This window comes from Emydura macquarii, unplaced genomic scaffold (genome assembly GCF_026122565.2).
Source record: "Emydura macquarii macquarii isolate MOO-44397 ecotype Brisbane River unplaced genomic scaffold, CSIRO-AGI_Emac_v2 contig_450, whole genome shotgun sequence".
In the NCBI taxonomy this organism is placed as follows: Eukaryota; Metazoa; Chordata; order Testudines; family Chelidae; genus Emydura; species Emydura macquarii.
In genome coordinates, this window is record NW_027130587.1 from 7061336 (window position 1) to 7087370 (window position 26035).

Genomic DNA, 26035 nt, shown 5'->3' on the forward strand with positions numbered 1-26035 from the left:
CAGATGGGTAAATCAGCATTCCTTTGTTTGGGGAAAAACTTGCTTATCTACCCTGCCTGGTTACATAGTTAAAACATAATTTTAGTATGTACATACAACTTCTTGAATACTGTGCATACACACCTCACAATGCTTATGGTAGCCAGTATGATAGAAACTTTTGACCCCCCTCCATGACATTGTTTATGGATAAATCCTATGACAGCAATGTGTGTTAGGTGTAGTGAGTTTGTCAGGCTTGATGGGAGTTGCTGTCACATGACTGTGAACCCTTTGTCAGTGGGCACCGAGAAGCTCTTAAGTTCAGGTGTCCACAATAGCATTTACACCATAGCTACCACCAGCCAGACCACACTCAGTGCAAAGGTGGGAAATTTCCCCAAAGCTGCTCTAGGGATCTAGATGCGCAATTCCCATTAATTTCCAATGGGAATTGGGTGTCCAAATCCCCTAGGCAGATGGGAAAATCCCACCTTTCATGGGTAGTAACCCATCGTCCCCTGATAGTTCTCCTCAGATAAGAGTAATGCGGTGCATCTGCGTTGTGCTGTCCCTCTGCTCAGGGATGGATTTGACCGCTAAAGCCAGGCTTATGTGGTGTGGCTGGGGCAGCCCGTCTGGATTGGGGTGAATTTCATCCCGAGGGACCCGCTGTAGGGCTGAGCATGTGGAGAGCTGAGCAGCTGCAGCCGCCATTGACTTCTGCTGGAATGGTGGGCGCTCTGAGCTTTTTAAACCGAGTCTCGGCTGTTTTAAAGTGGAGTCGTTTTGGGAGTTCACTTCAGAATGCCTGACAGCCAGAACTGCCAGTGACCTTGAATCAAGTGACCCTCATGGTCGATGGAGGCGGGTGGGAGGAACCAATGTGACCAAAACCCTCCCTTTCCTCCAGGCACTTCCACTTCTTTTTTTTCTTTTTCCTGCAGGAGGTCAGCAGAGGAAAGAGCAGGACGCAGACATCCAGAAGAAGGCAAAGGACTGTGGCCGGAGCATCCCGAGGGTCTCCCCACATCAGGGATCAGATGTTTACCTACTCAGGAAGATGGTAGAGGAAGTGTTTGATGTGCTTTATAGTAAGAATCTTCACAATTCCACTCAAGGTTTTTTTATTACAGCTTATGTGAGCGTAAAGGGACTGGTCTCACCAGCAACTTGAAGACCCGTTATCACTCGGACATGCTGAGAAACTGGCCCCTGCAGGGGGCTGCAGCTTTCAACCCTGCTCTGATTTAGCCCTTGCATCACGATCCCTATTTAGGACTCTAGGCCTCGATTCGGCACGGCACTTAGCCCATGCTTCACTTTGACTTTAAGCACATGCTTAAGTCCATTCCTAGTTAGCAAAGCACTAATACCTTCAGAAATCCGCCCCCTAAGCTCTTGCTGAAGTCCCATTGATTTATGTGCTTGGGTCAATAGGGATCGATTTAAACACGAGCTCGAGTGTTTTGCTGAGTCTGGCTCTTACAGCCCAGTCTTGCGCCCACTGAAGTCAGTGACCCTTTTGTCACTAGCTTTGCTGAGCCTTCATAACGTGCTATGATCTACAGCCTTATAGCCGTGGTGCGTACATAATGTTGATTCCGTTGCCGCGATGCATTGAAATCAGTGGGCCTAATTGTTACCTTTTCCTGTGCACAAAGGCCTTGGAAGAAACCATTCCACGGCTTGTGAACTAAATGTGCCAATAAATAAATGAATGTGGACAGGTCGGACATCCTTAGAAATGCTGTATCCGCAGCGTTTGCAGGCCAGTGCTGTGCTCCGAGCATATTTTTTAAAATGTGCACTATGTCCCTACTGTGGCCTTTAAGGTGGTTTCAGCACCAAAATGGACTTTTGAAGGAAAAAGATGATTTTCCTGTGAGCCAGCCCTGCAACCTGAGTTCTGAGATGCAAGCTAGTTTCACTCCCGCTCATAGATCTTCCCCAGTAACGAAGATGCTGAAGTTAGAACATAGCTGACCACTCTGTTGCTGCTGGAACCCATTGATGAGCGGGTGTCACAGGTCCCTTGCTGTGCCTGATCCACAGAGCATTGGAGTTGTGACAGCCCTAGCCAGGGAACTTTAGCTCCAGCTGTAGCTGTTGAGGCTTTTAGCTCTGGGGGTCCCTGGTTCAAGCCCTAGTGTCAGCTAAGATGGCGGCCATTGCACATGCACAATAACAGACTGGCTTCCAGCTCACTTTTCTATAATCTGTGTTGGCTCCATGGGGCCACGAACACGTTTGTGTTAGCAAAATGAGTGGACACGATGGGATATTCCCACAGAGTGAAATTCGCCCCTTGCCTAGGGCCAATGCAAGGGCTCTCACCACTTTAGTCCCACTTTTAAATCCTCGGTTGAAATGGTGCCTAGGCCATGTGTTTGCCTTCTGCACAGCAGCAGATTAGACCCACTGAGAAACAGCCCTCTTCCTGGCTGTAATCTTAGGTTTGGAAGCTCTGGCCCCGGAAGGAAGGGCAGCCATGGCTCACCCAGGGTTAAATGGAAGTTGGTTGCTCAAATGTTGCCCAAGGATAGATGTAAGTTTTGAGATGTGAACTACCCTACTGGAAACTGCTCCCACTGACAGCTTGCAGTGGGTTCCACTAAGTCTTGGGAGAAAGACGATAGTCCCTAGTCCATTGAGTCACTCTCTCACTCACACGCCTTTGAATGCTTGTTTGAAAAAGAAAATGCATTGCTTGCCTAAAGATGAACAGGGGACTGATTATCGAATCTCAACCCTCAACAGCAATCAGAGTTGTTGTTGTTTTGTAACTTGACATTTCTACAGTGGTTTCGCAGTCTGCTACCTAGAATCAGTTCAGTGGTGGTGGTATTCGTTATTGCATAGCACCTGGAGTGCTAGGGAGCCAAATAAAAAGACAAGCTTCCTGGACTCCAGAGACCTGGGTTCTGTTCCCAGCTGTGCCACTGGTCTGATGGCGTGACCTTGAGCAAGTCATTTTATTACTCTGTACCCTATGATTAGAAGTCAAGATTTTAGAAAGCCACTTAATGGATTTGGATCCTATGTCCCATTAAAATGAGTGTTCAGATCCTCTCCATGGCTTTGGAGATAGCAGTCCAAATAGACACTTTAGGGAAAGGGACACAGCATAGCCAAATGAATGATCCGTGAAATTCAGCACTTCTTGTGTTAGATCCCCAAGTTGAACATAGCTTTGTTACTACTTCTGTGAAGGGAGGGCTGGGGCCCATTAGCCTCATGGCAATACTGAGAGTGTGTGATCTGTACCTCAGTTTTACGATCTATAGATTTGGGGATAATGATAGTGACCACCTTTTGTAAAGCGCTTAGAGATCTCCTGGTGCAAAGCACACTATTAGAGCTAGCTATTATGGGCTTTCAGCTATTAGCTATTGATTGGTTTATTAGTGGCTAGGGCACTGGATAGGAAGTAGAAAGATTTGGGTTTGATTCCTGGCTGTGCACTGTCCTGCTGCATCACCTGGGCAAGACACTTCCTTCTCTGTGCTTGTTTTCCCCCTCCCCACATGTTGCCCGTCTTTTTCTTTTAGATTGCATGATCTTTGGGGCAGGGACTGTCCCTTGCCACGTGGCTATACAGCCCCTAGCACAATGAGGTGCCAGTCTTAACTGGGGTCTCTTAAGTGCTACCATAATGCAAATAATTTATTTTTTCAGAGATGCAGAGCACCAGTAACTTACATTGTCTTCAGTAGCAAACAGAGCTGTTCTGAAAATCAAGCTGTATATTTTTGTGTGTATCTGGTGCACAGTTGTTTTGTTGCTAATCTTCATGCCCCATGTGAATGTTCCTCTCTTCAAACTATAACATGGCTGTGTCCAGTTGCATATTGACTACAGCAAGTTATGCTGAGGATGGATGAAAAACCATCCTCTATCCTGTACCCTGTATCTAGGAGTCGGTTTGAAATAAAAATGGAAGATCATTTTTCATCCTTTAAAGAAAGTCGCCTCCTATCAGTGAGGATGGAAAAGCCACGGAAAATGCTCAGACAAAAAAAAAATCCCAAATTCCCTTTTGAGCCCAGTCATCTCTGCACCAACAGAATGACTGATTACCATGGACTTCTATTAATCAGACATTAATGAATATTGTTGTCTCTCTTGAGTTAAAGCGTAAGCCTCTGCTGGGTTTGCTGAAGGTGACTTTGAAGGTAGCACATTCCCCACTAAAACTTGCCTAGGCACCTGCAAGCATCTTGCCGATGATTGGTTGCTATCAACATTATATGCTGCTTTCCCTCTGTCCTGGTGAGGAAGTGGGAGTGATTTGGGGAAGTAAAAATCTGCTGCAGCCAGTGCATTGAGGCAAGGAATCAATTAGGACCTTTCAAGCTAGCAGAGAGCGTACTCACAATGTTGTGGTTCAAAGGTTTGTTTTGCAACTTCTCTTCTGGAGTTAATTAAAATGTTATCCATCCAAGCTATAAGGAACACTGATTGCTTGGGCAAGTCGCACATCATTAGTTGTGTTCTTTGAAGCAATGCTGTGTGTTGAAGAAATTACTTTTAATAAGGACTTGTTGATAGTGCCATGAGGTTTCCAGGATTTTGTTAAATCAGTTACAGGTTAAAAAATGATTTAAATGAAATAGATAACATAAAATCGCATGACTAATTACAGATCCCTTAATCGGGGTTTCCTCTCTGCCAGTGCAGTGACATGGATTGAAATACCACAAAGAGGAATGATGAATGAATGTACTGCTGGGCCTTATAGCCAGATGTGCTGCACTTTTGCTTGCATCTGGATGCTGAGTCACTGAGTAGTTCATGTCCATCTGCTGCTGTTTCTTCTCACTTACTTGCTACTTTGAGTGCCTAATTTATTGGTGTCTATTATTTCGGTCAGGCTCAGAATTAATTTCTTCAGGAGAAGGGGGTTCAAGATTTTTGAATAGTGCTTAGTGATTTTGGGTGCCTCCATTTTTGGCTGCCCAGATTGTGACACCTTTGAAGGCTCCTGGTTTCTAGACAATGCTGAACGCACATCCTCTGAAATCAAGCCCCTAGAAGGCATCTCAGATTGGGCAGCTAGACTCTCTCTCATCATTTTTGAAAATCTTGGTCAAGTTGTCTGAAGTGACTCTTGTGACAATGGTTGTCTTCTACTGCCAGGGAAAGAGAAGAGCAGTTTTATTCCCTTCTCCCTGCTGAGGTGTTGCTGGGAGAGGTGCAGGGGTATTTTTTGTAATTCTCTTATTGTGACATTGGCTATTGAAGTCCTGTGGGTAAGGTACTGGACCAGGAAATACAGGTTCCGTTCCCATGTCTGCTGCTAATTTACAGGTCTACTAACCCTTCTGGGCCTACCTGTAAAATGGGGATAATGATACTTCCTTATGTCACAAGAGGTACTGTGAAGCTCAGTGCATTAACGTTTGAAAAGCATATTCAGATTGCGGAAAGAAAGAGGCTATTTGTTTGGTTTTTATTTATTTATTTTTTTAAATGAGAAACTAAGACACAAAATGGCGCTAGGCAAAAGAGACACCTTCCTTTTTCAGGCAGTTGATGTACACACAAACATTGAGCCAAAAAACGATGCCTGGAATTCTTTAATAAATATTCAAATAAAAATAAGTGCAGACCTTCAGTGCTAACAAGGCAGAAGTTACTTTGGGCCAGAAGCGCGACTGATGTAAACAAGCATAGCTCTGTTGAAATCAGTGGAGTTTCATTGTGTTACACCAGATCATAGAGTCATAGAAATGTAGGGCTGGAAGGGACCTCCAGGGACCATCAAATCCCAGCTCCCGGCGCTGAGGCAGAGCCAAGTAAACCAAGATCATCCATGTCAGATGTTTGGAGGTTTTTAAGAATATATTGGACAACCTCCCTTGGAAGCCTATACCACAGTTTAATTTAGGAGAGCTTTTTGTAATAACCAGCCTGAATCTCCCTTGCTCCAGATTAAGCCCAATACTTTTTGTCCTACCTTCAGTAGACATGGAGAACACTTGATCAATGTCCTCTTTATAACAGCCCTTAGCATATTAGCAGACTGTTAGCAGGTTCCCCCCATCAGTCTTCTTTTCTCAAGACTAAACATGACCAGTTTTTTTTAATCTTTCCTCCTAAGGTTTCTAAACCTTATATCATTTTCGTTGCTCTTCTCTGGGTTTTTTTCAAATGTATCCACATCTTTTCTGAAGTGTGACACCTCGAATTAGACGCATTACTCCAGCTGAGGCCTCACCACTGCCGAGTAGAGTGGGCCAAGTACCTGATACGTCTTACATATTACACTCTGGTTAATATACCCCAAAATGATTTGGGCCTTTTTAGCAATTGCATCACTTTGACTCATTCAGTCTGTGATCCACTATAATACATAGGTCTTTTTCAACAGTACTACCACCTAGCCAGTTATTCCCTGTTTTGTAGTTGTGTATTTGATTTTCCCTCCTAATAAAGTGCTTTGCACTTGTCTTTACTGAATTTCATCTTGTTGATTTCAGACCAATTCTCCAACCTGTCAGGATTGTTTTGAATTCTTATCCTATCCTCCAAAGTGCTTGCAACCCGTCCCAATTATGTATCATCCACTGATTTTGTAAGCATATTCTCCACTCCATTATCCAAGTCATTAATGAAAATATTGAATAGTATCAGGCTCAGGACTGACCGCTGCAGAAGCCCACTAGATACACCCTCCCAGTATGACAGCGAACTATTGATAAATACTCTTTGAGTACAGTCTTTCAACCAGTTGTATGCCTGCCTTTATAGTAATTTCATGTAGAGCACATTTCCATGGTTTTCTTATGAGAATGTTGTGTCACAAGCATTACTAAAATCAAGATATGTCACATCTACAGCTTCCCCCCATCCAATGGGCTAATAATCTTGCCAAAAAAGGAAATTGGGCTGGTTTGGTGTGATTTGTTCTTGACAAATCCATGCCGGCTATTCCTTATAACCCTATTATCCTCTAGGTGCTTAAAAATCAATTGTTTAATAAATTGGTTCGAATATCTTTCGCGGTATCCAAGTAGAGCTGACTGATCTATAAATCCCCGGGTCCTCTTTGTTCCTCTTTTTAAAAATAGGTACTGTGTTTTACCTTCTCCAGTCTCCTGGAACCTCGCCTGTTCTCTGAGTTCTTTGAGATAATTGCCAATGGTTCCAAGATTCCTTCAGCTAGTTCCTTTAGTACCCTAGGATGAATTCCATCAGACCTTGCCAACTTGAACACATCTAACTTATCTAAATATTCTTTAACCTATTATTTTCCCTATTTTGGCTTCCATTCCTTCCCCCTTGTTAATATTAATTGTGTTGAGTAGCTGATCACCATTAACCTTCTTAGTGAAGATTGACGCCAAATAGGCATTAAACACCTCAGCCTTCTTGATGTCATCAGTTATTTAGCTCTCCTTCCCCACTAAGTAAAGAATTTACAGTTTTCTTCATCTTTCTCTAGTTCGTAATGTATTTAAAGACTCTCTTATTGCCTTCTAAGTCCCTTGCTGGGTGTAACTCATTTTGTGTCTTACCCTTTCTGATTTTGTCCCTACATGTTTGTGCCCCTCTTTTGTACTCCTCCTTAGCAATTGATCCATGTTTCCACTTTTTGTAGGATTCCTTTTTGATGTTCAGGTCATTAAAGAGCTTCTAATGGAGACATATTGGCCTTGTACTATTCTTCCTATCTTTCCTTCTTATTGGAGTAGTTGGCAGTTGTGCCTTTAATATTGTCTCCCTTGAGAAACTGTCAGCTCTCCTGAACTCTTCCCTTAAATTTTCTTCCCATGGGACCTTACTTAACAATTCTCTGAATTTGTTAGTCTGCTTGTTTGAAGTCCATTGTTCTTATTCTGCTGCTCTCACTTCTTCCTTTCCTCATGATAACTTTCACCGAAATTGCCTTCCATCTTCAGATTCACAACCAGTTGCTCCCTGTTGGTCATAATGAACTCTAAAACGTCTGCCCCCTTGTTCTTTCCTCCAAACAAAACCAAACAGTTGTAACCAATACATGCCAAGAATTTTTGTGTTTTGTCCTATTACTGTTCTGAATGAGGATCTAGCTGTAAAGCCAAATACATGCTTTCTCTTCAGTGGGGTTTTATGAGACTTTAATTAATTAATGTTTGTTAAAGTGCTTGAAGAGCCTTATATAATAGATACTGCCATAGACAATGGCCAAGTTTTGTTAAAACAACATTATGAGTGGGAGGAATTATCCTGACCAGTTTGCACTGGTGTCTGCAGTCTCAATTCTGCACTGCATCTCCCTGCTAAAGCTCTGATCAGCTGCAGTTGTGAGCAGATTCTGCCTGGAAAAGCCAGTGACTTTATCCAATGTGTAATTGTGCCCATTTCCCAGGTGAAGCCATAGGGAAGAGCAGCGTGGTACCCTTGCCCTACGAGAAGTTGATGAAAGAACCAGGATTGCTCGCAGTCGCTGGCTTGCCTGAGGGACTCGGCTTCCGGAAGCCCACGGAATATGACACGAAATCCCTGATGGCGATTTTAGAGCACAGCCACAGTATCCGGTTCAGGCTAAAAAGGTAACTTCACAAATCCTAAGAGGGTGGGGTGCAGGGAGTCTTCACTTCTTGCCCACGTGCTGCATGAAGTCCAGGGAAAGACCCCCATTGAGGTCCGTAAACTCTGAACCAAGCCTCTGAAGGGTTTTGTTTGGGAACTGGATCATGTAAGAGGGGGACGCTGCAGAGCCTGCTGCTGTTTATCTTGATACACGTAGGCTTGGCTGCTTTATGGGGCTCTCTGATAGCCACATAAAAGATGACCCCAGCTGAGTTAATTAACAGCTCAATACCGCCTCCTATAATCCCATGCCGCTATTTGTCACTTGTCAGAGAGGTGCAGATGTTCATTAAATGCGGGGTGTTGCTCCCAGCACTGGCTTCTCCTGTGAACCTTGAAATGTAGGTGCAGCCACATTAAGTCATGCATGCAAAGTCTCAGAGTGTGAGAGGCTAATTTATCACTGGCTGGGCTTGTGTGGTATCTTTTCTTAATTATTTAATATCAAGTGAAAACAATATCTAAGTGTTCCTAAACGTTCAAAATTAACCACATTCTTCCGTGTCTCATTACATAGGCATTATATGTACAATGAGCAAAATGTTCTTACCTCACCAAAGAAAGTTCTAACGTAACAACCTAAACTTGTTTTCCAATCAAGAGAGAGTATTGTAGTGTGTGAGGTAGTGAGGATTTTTGCATGAAGGGGTGATGTATTCACCATCGTGCACTAGTCCAGGATAAAGCATTACTTCGGTCCTACTCAAAATAAGGTTTAAGTGGAATTCAGGTGGTGCATAACACCATGTACCAGCCATCGGAAAATTATGAATTTCACCTGAAGTAACCACACGCACTTCAGAAGAGATCCGCTCAGGCACTCTCTAATTTTGGGTGCTGTTAATTTTTGGGACTGCCAAACTTGAGGCACCTTGGGACTGGTTTTAACAAGGGCTGAGCACTTACAGCTTCCAGTTTGAAGTGAGTTAGACCTGGGGGTGCTTATCATTTCTGAAAACCGCTCGGTATGTCCAGTTGGGCACATAAAATTAGAGGCCACTTTTGGAAATGGGCGGATCTCTTCTGAAGTGCGTGTGGTTACTTCAGGTGAAATTCATCATTTTCCGATGGCTGGTACATGGTGTTATGCACCACCTGAATTCCACTTAAACCTTATTTTGAGTAGGACTGAAGTAATGCTTTATCCTGGACTAGTGCACGATGGTGAATTCCATCTATAATTTCACCCTAAAGGTTTCATTGAGCTATCTAATTCTCTTCCACAGTAGCTGTGGATCTGACTCATAAAGCTTACCTTTCTTAAGAGAGAAAGGTAAAGAGAAGAAAATAGGGAGTTAGCAGTGGGAGAAGTTGGGAAGGTTTACAGCTCCTTTGACAGCTGCGATTGATTGGAAATGATAAGCAAAGAAGAAGTGGATCCAGTCATTAGGGTAGAGAAGGGATTGTACTTTCCACCCTTCTGGACTGTCCTAACCCTTTCCTTTTTCTCACCATTGCTTTTTAGCTTGTTCTCCCCGGCACTGGCCCTTAAGACATGTAATGTAAAGAGTTTTGGCACAAACCCACCTGTGCAGCTTTAAAGCTGTTGGAAACTGCTTTTTCCTATTGGCTGTATGAGGGAATGAGACTGAGATTGCAAGCACAGCGTTGCTGAGCAAGCTGAGCCGAGTGGTGGTTCTTGTTGCTGCCATTGTTTGCTGTACGCAGGCTGTCGCGTGCAGTTCCTGTGTCAGATGTCATACAATGGACCTTGAAAGTATCTGTGTTTTCCTCTTCTTTCTTTTTTTCCATTCAGGCCAGCAGACGAGCCCAGCAGAGAGGCGAACCCTAATGTAGAGTTGAATTGTACCTCCCTAGCATCCAAGGGCAGTCGGGATTCCGGTCCAAATAACCAGATCACTAAACCAACCAGTCAAGACACTCCATCCACTGTAGCCATGACCAATTTCTTATACGGTGTCTCGCTGCCTACGCAGATCGCCACGGACCTAAAGCAGGAGGTGTCTGCCAGTCTGCACGGGGTGAATGCAGCCAGCGAGATGCTGATGCCCAGGCCCTCAGGAGAGCTGAAGGTGCCTTCCTCACAGGAGTACAACGACTGCTGTGGTAATAGCCGTACGTTTGCTCTCGAAGGAGGGCCTTGGCCTAAAGCCCATTGAGGTCGATGGAGAGACTCCCATTGACTTTGGTGGGCTTTGGGTCAAGGTCCAAAATCTGGCCCAAAGAGACAAGAAGTAGTGCTGGGGTTAGTGTGGTTACTTCAGGTTCCTCGAGGTCTCAGGTAGCCCATAGACTGTCACTGCAGCGGGGGAGCGGGGGACCCTTTGTGTAGTGCTGGAATGTTTGGCCTAGAGCGGCTGGTGGATCGTCAGAGTATAACTGAGGAAAAACCGCTCACCGGAGGGGGCAGGGGGGCAGGAGGTGTGAACCAAAGGCCATCGTTGTCAATGGTAGGGCTCCAGTTGATCTCAGTGGACTTTGGATCAGCTAGCCGCTTGCTAGCTGATAGTTCTGAAATACCCAGCACCACAAAGCGCTTTAAACTGGGGCCATTGGGGCTTTCTAGTGACAGCCCACTACATCCATGGGGGGGATCAGAATCTGGATTTGGGCATTGCCCTCTTTCCCTGGGACGACAAAGACTTGGCGTTTCCTGCCTCCCCACACACGCATCTGTGTTCGTTTTGAGTTGTACAGTCCTCTCTGAGGTGAGGCTTCTCTGCAGCCACTCCGGTGATGTGCTTTCTCTTGCATAAGACACAGGCCCCAGCCAGAGCCGTGCATGTGTGTATTAAAGGCAGTGCTAATGAACAGCATCTGGTGGCTTCCCTTTCAAATAACTAATGCAGAAGCTTTATGTCTCTGAGACGGGGGAGAGTCCATTTATGAGGGGTCAGAGACTTAGCTGAGGGTTTTGATGGAAATTTAAGGGCTTCTTTTTCTTTTGCATGGCTCTGTATTGAAAAGCTCTGACAGTGACTCTACGGGCTTGTCTTTGAGTAGTAGCAGCATAGTGTACATGGGCCACCCATGGCTTTTTAATCCCCGTATTATCTAGGCCTGCTCTGATCAGGAGACATGTAGCCTGCAGCACCAGCGGCCAGTCTATACCGGATCACCCATCCTCGCTGCCACAAGTGTAAAGGATCCTCCTGCATTTCGGGATTATATGAATCCCGACAACTTGCCCCCTCCAGTCCCTCCCAGGGACAAATATTGCCCAGAGAAGGGTTAAATGATTGGCCCAAACCCACACAACAAGTCAGTGCCCAAGCTGGGAATAGACTCAGGAGTCCTTGCTTCCCAGTCCTACGCTCAGTCCAGTGGAATCTAGGCTGTTGTTGCCCTTCTGTGCACACTGGGGCGGGCTTCTTGCCCCTGCTTGTGTTATGTGATTGAGCTCTTACAGTTCCTTTCATCTTGTATTTCCTTGTGTCCAGGACAGAAATCTGCAGTCCCTGGTGGTCCGCTCATCCAGAATGTGCATTCATCAAAGCGTATCCTCTTCTCCATCGTCCATGACAAAACAGGTGTGGTGTTTGTGGGGTCCAGGCAGGAAGGGCACTGCGAGAAGCGACAGGGGAAGGGAATGGCTTCTAGCAACAGTCCCAGCCCCTGGCCACTGCTCCTCTTCCCCCACCGCTCAGCATGGTTGCTGAAGTATTCGGCTCTCAATGATTGGGGCCATGCTCAATGCTCTGTCCATGCCCAGATGTTTTGGGTCCATCCTCCAGGAGGACATGCTGGGACTTTTATTTCTTTCTGTCAGCCTGGAAGCTGCCTCCATAGAGAGCTAGGACTCTTAACTCCCTTTAACACAACTTGAGCCAGCTCCATTGAGGAGACGGGGGATTTTCCCCTTACCTGGTGCAGTGTCTCAGCATAGCAACCGGGCCCTTTCTCTGTACCTATCGACCCAGACCATCCTCTCTGCCTCATCACCCTGGTACCTGAGCACCTCAGAATCATTCATTCCTCACAACACCCCCTATGAAGTAGGGAAAGAGTCTCCCCATTTTACAAATGGGGAACTGAGGCATGGTGTAGATGAAATAACTTGCCCAAAGTCTGCGGCTGACCATCCTTCCTGTCCTGCCTGGCTTTGCTAACAAAAAATACAGACTAAAATCCCCACGTGACTTCAAAATAATTAAAACACAATAACTCGGGGGCTCTCTATTCCACAAAATTGGCGCCCAGGGTATGGAGGGCAATTTCCAAATGCAGAAGAAGATACTGTCCCTGCCCTGGGTAGGCAATGTAACAAACAGTTAGCTGTTCATTCTCTGAGATTTTTAATAGGGGGGGTGGTAAGGGGAAGAAAATACAAGATTTGAGAACTTCTTGTAATGATTTTTAAAGGTTGGCTTGTGGTTGGGTTTGTTCAGTTCTGAAGGTTCTTTCATTTGAATGTTGAAACATAGGGTCACTTCCTAGAGGTCCTTTTTGCACATGCACAGCTGCAGAAGAGTATGCCTCAGGATAAGGATGGGGGTGGGGGGAGAAGCCTAGACCTTATCAACCAAGCTGGCAGAACTTGTTTGGGAAGAGGAAATAACTGTTTGTTTATAAGGCAGCCAAGCCTTGTTCCTGATTCCTAACACCTCACAAGCGAAAAGTGCCTCTGGTGTCTGTGCCATATGGAAGTTCCTTATTTCTTATATTTTGTTTTGATAGATAAATGGGACAGTTTTATAAAAGAAACTGAAGATATCAACACCCTTAGGGAGTGCGTGCAAATTCTGTTTAACAGTAGATATGGTGAGTAGGAGTTAGAATTCCATTACGCGTCTGCAGTGCTTGTGGTTTGCATGTCGTTATGTAGCAGTCATTTTTGTTCCCTAACATAGCAGCAGAAGCCATATGCTAGAACTCCCTTCTCTTTTTAACACTCCTAGCATGGCAGCTCCTAGACTCATGGCTTCTGTTTAAGGTTATGTCAATATTTCCACTTGGAATCCCTCATATCGAAGAATTTATAGCTCAGCCGTGAAGTGGCCCCAGTCTGAAACTTAATGCCCAGGTTCTCAGCTTGGAAGCCTGTCTTATTTAGCTTCAACAAAGTTTGAGGGCGGGGGGGGGGAAATTGAGCCCCAGACCATTTTAAAATGAATATGGTGCAAAAATATAGATATTAGTTATTCCAGCTGCTTTTAACATCCTTGTAGCTCCTAAATGGCTTGTTTTGTGGTGTTAAATTATGAATTCCCCTTTTTATGAACAGTCACTTAAGGTTATTTTCTTTGATCTTTGAGCCAGGCAAGCATCTGTAAGCAAACTAAATCGGTCATGAATAGAATAGATTAAATGGCCTCCGTTCATGAGGAACAAGTGTGCTTTCTGTGGCTCTTTCTATTGCTGATTACAGGGCTGCTCTAGTTGTACTGTGCGCTTGTCAGATCTCACAAGCTAAGCAGGCTTGGGTTTGGTCAGTATTCAAGTGGGAAAGCTCCAAAGAAAAGCAGGCTGTGATGGAGGTAGTATTGAAGCTTGTGTGAGGCATCTCTGATTCTCTGTATCTTGGTCTAAGTTGTCACAGGTCCACCCAGTTCTATACATCCCATTGTAAGACTGCACAGGGTTTCTCCCCGATGGTGTTACTTTTTTTTTTTAAGGTAACTCTGTATGTCACCTGATTTGGGTGGCGTGAGATGTATCTCAGCATTTTTTAAAATTTAATTTAGGTTTTGTTTGTCCGTTGCTTTATTTCTCTGTTTAAACTCTCTCTTGAGGAGTAACTTTTGGCAATGACCAGGGATAAGGCAAGCTTGGAGCCTGTTACCATTTCTACATGGGGCTCTGTTCCTGGGAAAAAGGAGGACAGTAGGACAGCAGATCTACTTGAATTACGTGGTCTTCACCTTCTTAGTCATAGTCTTCAAAAAACAAAACAAATAAATCTACTTGCAAATTAAAGCCATGTGTTAACCTTTCAGCTGAAGCTTTGGGTTTGGACCACATGGTGCCCGTGCCATATCGGAAGATTGCCTGCGACCCAGAGGCAGTAGAAATCATTGGGATCCCTGACAAAATACCGTTCAAACGACCCTGTACCTATGGTGTCCCCAAACTCAAACGAATCCTGGAGGAAAGGCACAACATCCACTTTGTCATTAAAAGGTACACAGCTAATCAGAGTTACTTCAAAGAGGTGACATGGATGACACTGTAGTCTACCTATTTTGTGAGAGCATGCAGGAAGTATTCTATTCTAATGTAGAGACTGAAGAGTAATCAGAAAATTATATTCTGATTTTAAAAAAACCAAAAACATTGTGGCAGCAAATTTTGGATCACTTTTTCTGTTCACCCATTCTGTGTTTCATACAAAACTTCCACACAGAAGAATACTCAAATGTGCAGTTTAGGTACCTTAGGAATGTTTCCACATTCCTGAGGTAGGCAGAGAGGTAGGTTCTCTTTGAATTAGTTTGGGAATGAAAGCATAATAAGCACATTGGGCAGCTTTAACAAGTGGGAAAAGATTTTTTCCAGTATAGTTTTATAGAGAGTTGGTTTTTCTAACTAATTGTAATGATTACTAAACCTAAAACTTGACTTATCATGTGTTTTTATAAATAATTACTTTGCTTTTCCAAACAACTATGTGGTTTTTGATATTTTCCCCCCAATTCGCTGTTTTTCCAACTCTCTCAATTTTTTTATTTTTTTTTTTTAACTTTTAACAGAACCAAACCAATGCCAGTTGCCCAGTATTTATAATCATCCTTGCAATAATAAACCACAAATATTATGTCACAAGTGCTTCAGTGACACTGGCTATATATCACCCTAACCATTTCAAGACAATTATCTGCCTGCATATTAAGTATGCTGGCAAAATGACACATGACAAATTCATATTGTGCTAGCTGAGTTCATATGAAGATGTATGATAATTTTTTCCCCTATCTATATTTGCCTGATAGCCACATATGTGTTGTGTTTTTATAGTGGTTTCTGCTTTTGCACTAGAATAGGAATAGGGTGGACAGCTGCACAATTATTTCTTCATTTTCTGTATATATAATCCGTCCTCATTTCTCCAGCAGGGACACCAACATTTCCTATCTAGCTCTATCAGTGTATGTGGCCATCTCAGCACCTCGGAATCATTATGTATTTATCCTCACATTATGCCTGTGGGGCAGGGGCAGTGCTGTTATCCCCATTGTACAAAGGGGGAACTGATGCACAGACTCACTTGCCCAAGGTGTATGGCAGAGCAAGTCACAAGCTGATGTCCTAACAATCTTTCCTTTTCTCATCATTCTGTGTGGTTCCCTAACCTATGTGCCTTTTTAGTTTCCCCCGTCTTGGGCTCATCTGAAACAGGCAAAACTCATACCATAATTTTCATCCTTACTCAGAGCTGTTGATTTGTGTAGTCAACAAAAGCTCCCTGTATTGGGTGGAGGTGGGGAGAGACAAAACCCACACCTTTTAATTGCAAGTTGTTTTGAAATTTCAATTATTCCCTTAGCAAAGTCTTTGCTAGCGCCTGCAAACTGCACTGTTATTACATTACTGTTCTTACAGTGTCCAAAGGCACCTATCAGGGCTGGAATCCCTTGGTGCTTGGGTTATGCAAACATAATAGAGATCAGACATCTGTGCTGGATCTGAATTTCTAGACACCAACTGCCACTCAATTTCCAGCTGAAAAATCAGTGAATCCAGTCATAAATTCTCCATTTTCCCTTTAATCGACTGGCAAAATTACTCCTGTTTATTTTATGTCATGGAAGATCATCCTGCTATCGGATTAGAGGGTGTAGATGAGGCAAGATTAGTTCTTTTTAGCGATGGGTCTCATGCCAACCCCTCTAGAAAAAAAATCTACATCTGAATTACGCATCTTGGATTCATCCCCAGTTCTTTTGCATTGCACATAGCAGCAGTTTATTAATCTTGTGGCCCATTGTGATTCCTTTAGAGAACTGATAAACTTCAGTGACATGGCTCTCTCCCTATCAATCAGCGCAGTGAATAACGACACCCCAATTTAAAATAGTATGTCCACTCTTTGTAACTAGACTGTGCTAAGGATGGAAGTTCTAAACCTAAGGATTTTTAGATTCCAAGATTTGGGTTTATTCTGAAGTGGAATACAAACTGAAAATTTTGAAATTCTTCCTGAGGGAAAATTCTGAAAATATTTTCATTTCAAGTCAATCAGAACATTTGGTTTTGACAAAAGTTTTTAGTTTCAGTTTTGACTTTTTTTTATTCTGTATTGTATAATTTAAAAATTACAAAATTTAAAAAAATTCCAAAACAAAAGAATTGTTTCAAAACAAGAATTCATAATGTTTCATTCTGAAAATGTCAAAATGAGACGTTTCAATATGGTTGTAACTTTTTCCTAGTTTTCTTCCAAAACAAAATCTCGAGGAAATAGACCTGATTTTGCACTGTGTTTTGATTTTGATGGATCAGCATATTCTGATAGAATATAGCTCCATCGAAGTTTCTCCAACCAGCTCTAATTGTAACACACTTTACGATGAACTAAGGCTTGAAGTTTCCAGTACATTGCTAGAAGGATGAAAGAATGACAAAAAGTGAAGCCATGATCATTGAAAATTAGATCGACAAGGAAAAACAAAACAACACGTCCTCACCTCAGCAAAGTACTTAAGCATGTGCGTAACTTAAAGTATGTGTGTAGTACCACAGAGTCCAGGGCTCTGTTTCTCCATTGCTTTGCACCTTAAGTAGTCATTTACACCACATGGGGTGTAAAACATTGCTAAGTCAGGCCCCAATCCAGCAAGGCAATTATTATTATTTATTATTTGTATTGCAGTAGTGCCTAGGAGCTCCAATCATGGAACAGGCCCCATTGTACAAGGTACTGTACAAGCACAGAACAAAAAGACAGTTCCTGCCTCAAAGAGCTACCAGTCTAAAGCAGGAGACTGCAGAGGGCTACAGATAGATGGGAGAGTGCAAGAAAAAGATGACACCATATTAGTCAGCATGATAGGTAGTGGTCTCAGCATGCCAGTGGCCTAACCTTGATTAGGTTTCTTGTAGGCATCCTGACAAAGGAGAGTTTTCAAGAAAGATTTGAAGGATGATAGCGATAGTGATAGTAATGGTAGTGATAGTGATGATAGTGGCTTTGCAGATGTTTGTGGGGAGCAGCTCCCAAGAGGGAGGGGGCAGCCTGGATAAAGCATGAAGGTGCTTGTTTGAAAATATAACAAGTGGGCAATGGAGGCTGGTGGTGGTGGTTAAAAGTTAAGCACATGCTTAAGTATTTTGTTGGATCAAAGCCTTAGAAGAAACGATCAGGCCTAGTGCAACTATTCGCATGCTTAAAGTTGCACACATTCTTAAATGATTTGCTAGATCAGCGTCTTCGTGTTCAGAGAGAAACCTAAGCCAAAATTGGATTTAGAAAACAAAGTTCTTTTAGGTCATGGGCATCAGATGAATTGAAGACCGTGAGTAAATTTAGGACTGAAGAACATTTGTCGTTTAGTGGTCTATTGATAGCTGCTCCTGTAGAAGTGTCTGTCTTTCTGCTCATATAAGAGCTGTTGGACTGACTAACTGTAGTGAACGCTTTCTTAAGGTATCTTTTAAGTTGGCTTTTTATGGGAAATTTAATAATGGTCCCAAAAATGCATATTTACAAAAGATGGACAAGATTGTCCATGCAAGTGTTTCATCCTTGATGGAAAACAGTAAATGGGCTAGACTGAAGAGCAGAGTTAAAAACCATCTTGAACTGTTGTGGCCCGATAGCCTTCTGCTAAAGCCAGAAAGTAACAGCTTTCTTTAATATAGTTAATGAAATGGAGAGCATGACTTAGAAGCAGATGTTAAAATGCTTTGGATGAAAGACTCATGTTTTTAGTTATTGGATCTGCACAAGAAAATACTGGGTTTTTTTTTTTTTTTAAAGGAAAAGGAATAAACGCAACATGATTCTTATTCAATTTTATGTTAATAAACTATATCTAAAATTCATTCACTAGATGTTCCTGTTTTGTTTTTTCCCTCCTAGGATGTTTGATGAGAGAATTTTTACAGGTATGTTATTAACGTTCTTTGACTTATTGTCTGTGAATTGAAAGAGAACTCAGAGAAGTAGAATTAAAATAGTGTCATCTATAAACAGCCATAAGTGAAGGGCATATGTAGTTGTGGCACCATCTAGTCATGTGTTTGTTGTCTGCCAATGATTGCAGACCCAATGGGCTCAGTTTACAAGTAAAAACTTATTTTCTCTAACTGCCAGCTTTGCAAGCTTAGGCTGGAATCTGAGAGTCAAGCTGGGTGCTTTTATCACCAGATACAAAGGTTCTACTGGCCAACACACATCATTGCCAGTTATGAAGGTCCTACAAGCCAAATTAACTCTTCAGTGACAGCTGTACAACCTTGTTGTGTTCCTGGTAAGCCCTCACTGTGCAGCCCCTTTGCCTAGAATGGGGTTTGTGCAAGTGTAACTGACTGAAACTTAGGAAACAATTCCGTTGTTGTTGCACAAGATGGGAACACATTTCATCTCACTCCCTGCTAGCTGTGTGGTTTCTTCAGGGCTAACAAGCAAAAAGCAGTAAAAACTTATTTTTGACTCAAGTCAGCAGATCTGAATAGACAAAAGAACCAGATCTGCTGAGTAAGGAGGTGCCATTTTTGTGTTACACTTTGTCAGAGTGGAACGTCACTTTAAGTTGCCATCTGCAAAGTATCCCAAGGTTTCCACTGCAGTTTTGCTCAACATTTAATTAAAAACCCATTGCTCCTAGGAAACCTATATTTGCTACTCCCCTGGGGTGGGTGCATAAGTCAGGCTTCATTGTTACAAGAGCAAGATTTGGTACACGGAAAAAGTAAATTAAAAGGAGCCAGTTGAATTGTCAGAAGATGAATAGCATCTTTAATGCTCCATGCTTCTTGGTGTTCCCATTGCAAAGCCATGTCCTTCTTCACATGCCGGAGCCTAAAGGAAAAGGGACTTTACATTGCCATAGATTGCACATGCCTCAGAAGGAGGTAGCTTAGAGCTGAGTAAAGTTCAGATATTACTGATGATAATGAGACACCTGCCTGGTTTGTGCATCTTGTCAGAATAATTCTGCTCCGTCCTTCCCCCCAGATCTAGCTAATCCTTCAGCTCTCCAGTCACCTTGTCTCTCTTGCACCTGATTTTCATTTCCTATGCTGTCTTCATATCGCTCTTTTCATCTCCAAGATTATTGCTGGAACTTGATTACAGCTACTCGTGGATTGCTGAAGGCAAAGAGAAGGCTTTCATGGCAGCTAAATGCTTTCTTCATCTCCTTGTCTCAGTTAGTCACGTCCCTTCTCTCTCACAGCCAAACGGGGAAGATTTTATATGCTCAGGTCATGGTGCTGTTTTCCCACAGCCTCTTCCCTTACCACATACAGATGAGAAAACCCTTTTATTCGAAGTGGAGTGTGATGTCTTTGGCCAAATAGCAGCTTACAGGGTACAGGAAAATTTCCTGGCCCTTAGGAAAATTTGTGGTGACTGATGGCTGCTCTGTGCCTTGCCACCCTACCTCAAACTGCCTTGTCCCTGTGCATTGCCCAGGGCTCCCACATGTACCTGTGCTAAGCTCTGGACTGGCCGTTTCATGCAATGGACTCTGGGCCTCTCCCAATCCCTGACTCACATGGTCAGGGATTAGGACCGCCGGAGGCCACACAACAATAATATCCAAGAATTCATCACGAAGGAAACCAGGTGGGGCCCAGTATACAGGCACGTGGGAACCACATTCATCTTTGTGGTACTTGTGGGGAATGATGGTGGGTTGAGAGAGGAGACATGCAGGACCAAAGACAATAGGAAGGCCTGGTAGAAGAAGACCCATCCAGAGAAGTTTGTGTAAATGACAGACATCCTCAATGCAGTCCCATGCCCCCCGCCATCAAAATTATCCAAACACATGTAAAATGGCCCCTGTAACACCAGTCCTGAGGATTTTTCACCTCTGCCCCCAGCTGCCTGCTGCCCATCTTGTGACAAGCCTCTCCCTGTGTTCAGTAATATTGCACTAACTAGTCATTCCTGTGCTAGGAGATCTGTCTCAAAGGCAAAGATGCCCATCTCCCAGGAGGCCCTGCATCTCTTTCTGCTGAAAGGACCTTTCTCCTAGAAAGATGCGAAGGCGATTACCAAGCAGAATTTCCTGTGCTAGATCATCCCGGTGCCACAGTGTAACCAAGAACAGGTTTCCCCGTATCTTTAGGTTGTCTGTACTGCCATCACAGGGGGTACCCGAGCTTGTTTTAATCTAGCCATCTCATCTCCAGGAGCAACGAAGCCTCAGCAGCACTTGCTTCAGTGCAGGCTAGCCCTGTGCATAATTACCCAGGGTTCCAGGCAGGCTTGTACAGCCCACGCTGAGGTGCCCTCTGCTCCCCCGGGGCCTCAACTAGCTTTAAGCTAGCTCACTATATCTACTTGAGCTGCAGTCACCCCCTTCGATTGCTGTGTAGACATGCCCTTTATGTGTAACCCAGACATTGGCTCTTTATGCATCACACACTGCTGGCTGACTTTTTGTAAATCCAGGAGAGGACGAAATGTAGTCTGGCGAGCTGTGCTAGTAGCATTCGAATTCTTCTGTGGTTAATTCTGGTTTTGCTTTTCATTATAAAACCTTGCTGCGGAACCGGGACCAGGAAGTAAATTTACCAAAGATCCAACCAAGCTGGAACCCTCCAGTCCATCTGGGGAAATCTCTCCAGAACCACACAGAATGGCCGTACTAGACTTGGCAGGGACTTCTCAGGCTAATAACAGGTATGTGGATTTTATCTCACCTAAGCAGTTTCCTCCATACTGGCTAGAGGCCAGATTGTGACACCCTCACTCCACGTGCAGCCTCACTACGATCCACTTGAACCACAGTGGAGTAAGGTTCTGCTCACCATGAGTGTGAGAATCTTGCTGTGTGGAAGCACTGATCATAGCTCCGCTTTGACATATCCTGTGTCTTTCATTGGTTTCAAATGCTTTGCAGTAGAGGAGCTGGAAACCTTCCCATTTCAAATGGGTATAATTTTTTACCCTGGTGCAGTAGGCTGAAGTTACTAGTAAAGCCATAAGAGAGAGAGAGTGTCTAATCAGTCCTCATTTGTCAGACTTTTAATACAAGGGGTTAGTGAGGGAATTGCTGTTAGTCATAAAAATGCTGGGAAATCTGTGGGAGAGGAGAATGTGTAAAACAAAAAGTGAAAAGTGTGCACTGTAATTAGACCAACTCTCGTGCGTGCGAGCGAGCGAGTTTGTTTTAATATCCTTGACAGTACACTCTCTGGACCAGATGTGGGAGTCGAAGCGAGTTTTGGCTGAATGAAAATTGAATAAGAACGTTGGGGTTTTCCCCAGATGTCTGATCTTTACAGCATGGTGTTGTGTCCAGTTTTTGCTGCCTGACTGTGTAGATTGCAAACTCCTCAGTGAGGGGCAGGGACTGTATCCTCGTTTGTCACTTGTGCAGTGGTGAGCGCACTGTTGGCGCTTAATAATAAATAGCTCTCAAAGCACTAGAAAGATTAGTTCTAAAGATATAGTTGCTGCAAGTGGAAGTAATACTTTTTTCATCATCCTGTGAATTTGGAACATATTCTGCAATCCTCTGTTGGCAGCCATTTGAAATCAGGAAAGCATGTGTCTAAGGGAGGTGAAATGGAAGGGACAGAATGCTGTTGCTGATGAGTTGGTATCTGTAAGTGCTTTGTTTTAGCACAATGATGCAAACCAAGTGGCTCATTTTTCGCCTTTGATGGTGTGTATGCCTTTACTGCTGTTAACAAACCACTGGAGAAATCAGATCATCCTGATATTGTGAGCTGATATTAAAAAAAAAAAAAGTCAAAACCTCTGAGTTTGAACAAAAGGGATCAGATTACTAATGCGTGCAAACAAGTTAGAAGATTTCCTTCCTGAATTATCTGAGATGCATAAAGTTAGGTCTAAAGATTCACTATCAGGCTGCATCCTAACAAGTCACGCTTTATCGGAAGGGTACATTCATAACTGATTGATAGATATTTTGACAAATGGCTAATCAAATTCATGGAGTCCAACAGGTGATGGGATACTAGATGCGAAGGACTCTGAGTTACTATAGAGAATTATTTTGCAGGTGTCTGGCTGTTGTCTTGCCCAGGGTCTTGCTCAGGGTCCAACTGATGGCCATATTTGGGATTGAGAGGCAAGTTTCCCTCAAGTCAGATTGGCTGAGACCTTGGGGGGTTTCTTGCCTTCCTCTAAAGCATGGGAGTCATTTGCAGGTTTAAACTAGTGTAAATGGTGGATTCTCTGTAGCGTGAAGTCTTTAAATTATGATTTGAGGATTTCAGTAACTCAGCCAGGTCGGGGTCTATTACAGGAGTGGGTGTGTGAGGTTCTGTGGCCCGCAATGTGCAGGAGATCAGACTAGATGATCATGATGGTCCCTTCAGTCCGTAACGTCTCTGAGGTCAATAGTTTTTAACCATCTATCATGCCTTCAAGTGATGCATGTATAACCATGTGTAACACGTACTGCGCGTGCCCGTGATGTTCTTATAACACCTATTAATCATGCATTAGCCCTGTATGAACTACGTGCCACTCTAGTGATGTATGTGAGTATAGGAGGCAAGGGGAGATTGGTTCTGGTCTGTGCCTGCATTGGATGGGGCTGGAAGATTAGCTTAATGCTGCTGAAGCCCAAGGTAGATGGCGGTATGTGGTGGCAGCTCTGAGTGAGGTCCTGGCGTTAGCCCAGAGGAGTATGATCCCTCTCATAGCTCTCAGGATGTGCCGGGGGCAGGGGCTATTCCGTGACTCCTTTTTTTTTTTTTGAGGCACAGCCTACTCCCACCCCCACCGCCCACATGCCCAGCCAGCTCTGCAGGGTGAAACCCTGGTCCCAGTAAAGCCAAGGGCAAAACTCCCATGGTGCTCTGGGGCTGTGATTGGAGGCCTCTCTGGGGCTGTGCTAGGTATGTGTGCTCTCCCTGGTAATCCTGGGGCTGTGGGGCCTAGGTTTGTGGAGTTGGTGTTTCCAGCTGCACTGCAAACCTGGGTTTATAATTGGTGCACCCCAGCTCTCAGAGCCATGCCAACACACTCATACTTCACTACACAGACCTTCTGACTTGGGGCCACAACTTGAGCTGTGCCCACACTGCAAAATGACAGGCCTTGGATCTGTATCTCAGCAGGCCTGGGGCTCTGACCTGCCCCCCAGCAAGGCCTTAGGACCCAGGTCCTGAGTGCTTGATGACCCGAGTCAGATTTATTTGTGTGTGGATGGAAGGGGAGCCTGGGCTCAAACCTGAGTCGCTGTCTGGGCTCAGTGTGCTGTGTAGACATACCCATTGAGATTAATAACATTCTAACATTAAAGGCTTTGAGACATTTAGCATGGGTTTCCACGTTCTCTTTAATTTTGTGATAACAGTGAATCCCATGGGAAAAAGGTCTTTATAGATTTCTTGAGATGACTACAGTTCAGGGCAGGGACCGGCCCTGCCTGTGCGTTGCTGTGTTACACGTAACAGTGATGATGTCCTGTACAGGGTACACCTTGCTCGACTGGCTGCTGCTTGGTGTACTTTAGGGCATGCAGAGATGATCCAGTTTAACTAAAGGTGATTTAAAAAAAAAAAATTCAGTTTAACTAGCCCAAAAGGCTGTGTGCACGTTCTTATTTTAGTTTAAACCAGGCTTGTTTAAATAGAAGAGCAAGGAGGTGTTATATTTGATTTGCTTAAGTTGAATAGGAGCAGGTGAAAGCTAAACCTAAATAAGCTACTCTTAAACAGAGAGACGAGATGTGGCTTTTTGCATTGGTTTAACTAACCTGTGTGCATGTGGCCTACTCACTAGTGTATGTTACAGATTCATAAATGATATGAGTCTGCTACAGCCCCCAGCTGCAGAGTCTTGGCTCTTTAGCACAAGCTGCTGCAGCTCATCCGTTCAGCCCAGAAGGTCCCTAGTTCATCCCCTGGTGCTTTGGTAAAGCTGGTGGTCGTCACAGGCGGACAAGGCCTTACTTTTCAAAAAATGGATAAACTTACGCTTGGTGAGGGTCTAATGGGAAATAAGTAAACATGTGACCCAAAAGGCTGCTGTTGAATCAATTGCTCTTTGTCCAGAGCCTGCTGTCACATGCTGAGCGCTGAAATATCAGTGTGTTTTAGCACAAGGAATTTATTGATCCAAAATTCTTAACACCTGACAGTCACATTCTCAATATTCTTCAGAGCCCGAGACGAAGAGGAGATTTGTTTGATATTGACTTCAGTGCAACAATGCCGGGGAGCTGACAGAGCTTAGAGTGGTATATGGATCATGCTTTGTATCCTGCCACTTTGCATACATTTGTGGGATGGATACTCCTGCAGGAAACTTGCGAAAGTGTCTCTGGAGCAAGAGGGAGTCTTCAAAAACTGTGAAAAGGGTCAGGTCCTTGCTCTTGTTCAAGAGCTAAAACTTTCAAAGGAGTCCACGTCTTTGATTGCGGTCCCAGGTTTAAGTAATGTGGCCCGGGCACAGGTTACCTCTTAGGAGCAGAATCCAACATCGCAATGTCACAGAGCTTTGGCAAGGATTCATCAAGGTATATAGGCACATGCTGAACTTTAAGCATGGGAGTACTCCTGTTCCTCTTCCGAAAAATCCTTAACCATGTGCTTAAGCCTTCTGCTGAATGAGGCCTCAAATTTTGCACTCAGATGAACAATTGCAGCTGGGGAGTCTATATTTCAGATGTGGTTATTGGATTGCACAATACATGTATACTACTAAAGGAATTGATACACTGTATGAATTGATTATACTGGGAATAAATTGCTGAAATTAAGAATTGATATATAAATATGGGGCCAACACTATTAAAGTCAGTGGAAGGATTTCATTGTCTTCAGGGGGCATTGGATTGGTCATTCCATTATATTGATATTCTTATATATAGCTATATTGTATAGATATGTATATTGCATATATGGAAAAGCTCAGTTGTCCGTTCAAAAATACATAATCTTTGCTAAATGAGAGCATGATGGGTACTGCAAATTCGGACCTGAGCCTGCATCACTGATGTTTTGCTGCTCTGTCTAGATAGATACTTACACAGCCCTTGTCACCATAGTACCTGAAATCATTAATGTGTTCATTTTCACAACACCCTAGGGAAGCAGGACAGTGCTGTTATCCCCATTTTACAGATGAGGAACTGAAGCACAGAGGCACTAAGTGACTTGACAGAGGTCACACACGGAGTCTGTTGCAGAACAAGAATTGAACCCAGGTCTCTGGAGTCCCAAGCAAGTGCCTTAACTAGAAAACTATCCTTCAATTAGCCAACCATCATTTAACTTCTGTGGGTGTGTGATCAGGCATCTGGTGTTTAGGCTGGATTTTCAAAGCTGCTGAGCACCAACTGCTCCTGTTGATTTCAGAGGGGGTTTAAAGTGCTTAGCACCTCTGAAAATCAACCGTTGTATTTCAATAGCCAAGAACATCTCA

General features: G+C 43.7%; 1 protein-coding gene across 7 annotated transcripts in view; it reads left to right on the forward strand.

Annotated features, from left to right (window-relative positions):
* Positions 1 to 26035, forward strand: part of GTF2IRD1 (GTF2I repeat domain containing 1) — a 154136-nt gene that overhangs the window by 76355 nt on the left and 51746 nt on the right. For 4 of the 7 annotated variants that reach the window (XM_067537895.1, XM_067537889.1, XM_067537891.1 and 1 more), the window contains exons 4-11: positions 927 to 1073; positions 8333 to 8516; positions 10313 to 10632; positions 11958 to 12047; positions 13195 to 13278; positions 14454 to 14637; positions 18536 to 18561; positions 21190 to 21310. In XM_067537895.1, coding sequence (XP_067393996.1) covers positions 927 to 1073; positions 8333 to 8516; positions 10313 to 10632; positions 11958 to 12047; positions 13195 to 13278; positions 14454 to 14637; positions 18536 to 18561; positions 21190 to 21310 — 1156 coding nt within the window. The remainder of the gene's footprint in view (positions 1 to 926; positions 1074 to 8332; positions 8517 to 10312; positions 10633 to 11957; positions 12048 to 13194; positions 13279 to 14453; positions 14638 to 18535; positions 18562 to 21189; positions 21311 to 26035) is intronic. The other 3 variants (XM_067537890.1, XM_067537892.1, XM_067537896.1) reach the window with 1 other exon arrangement.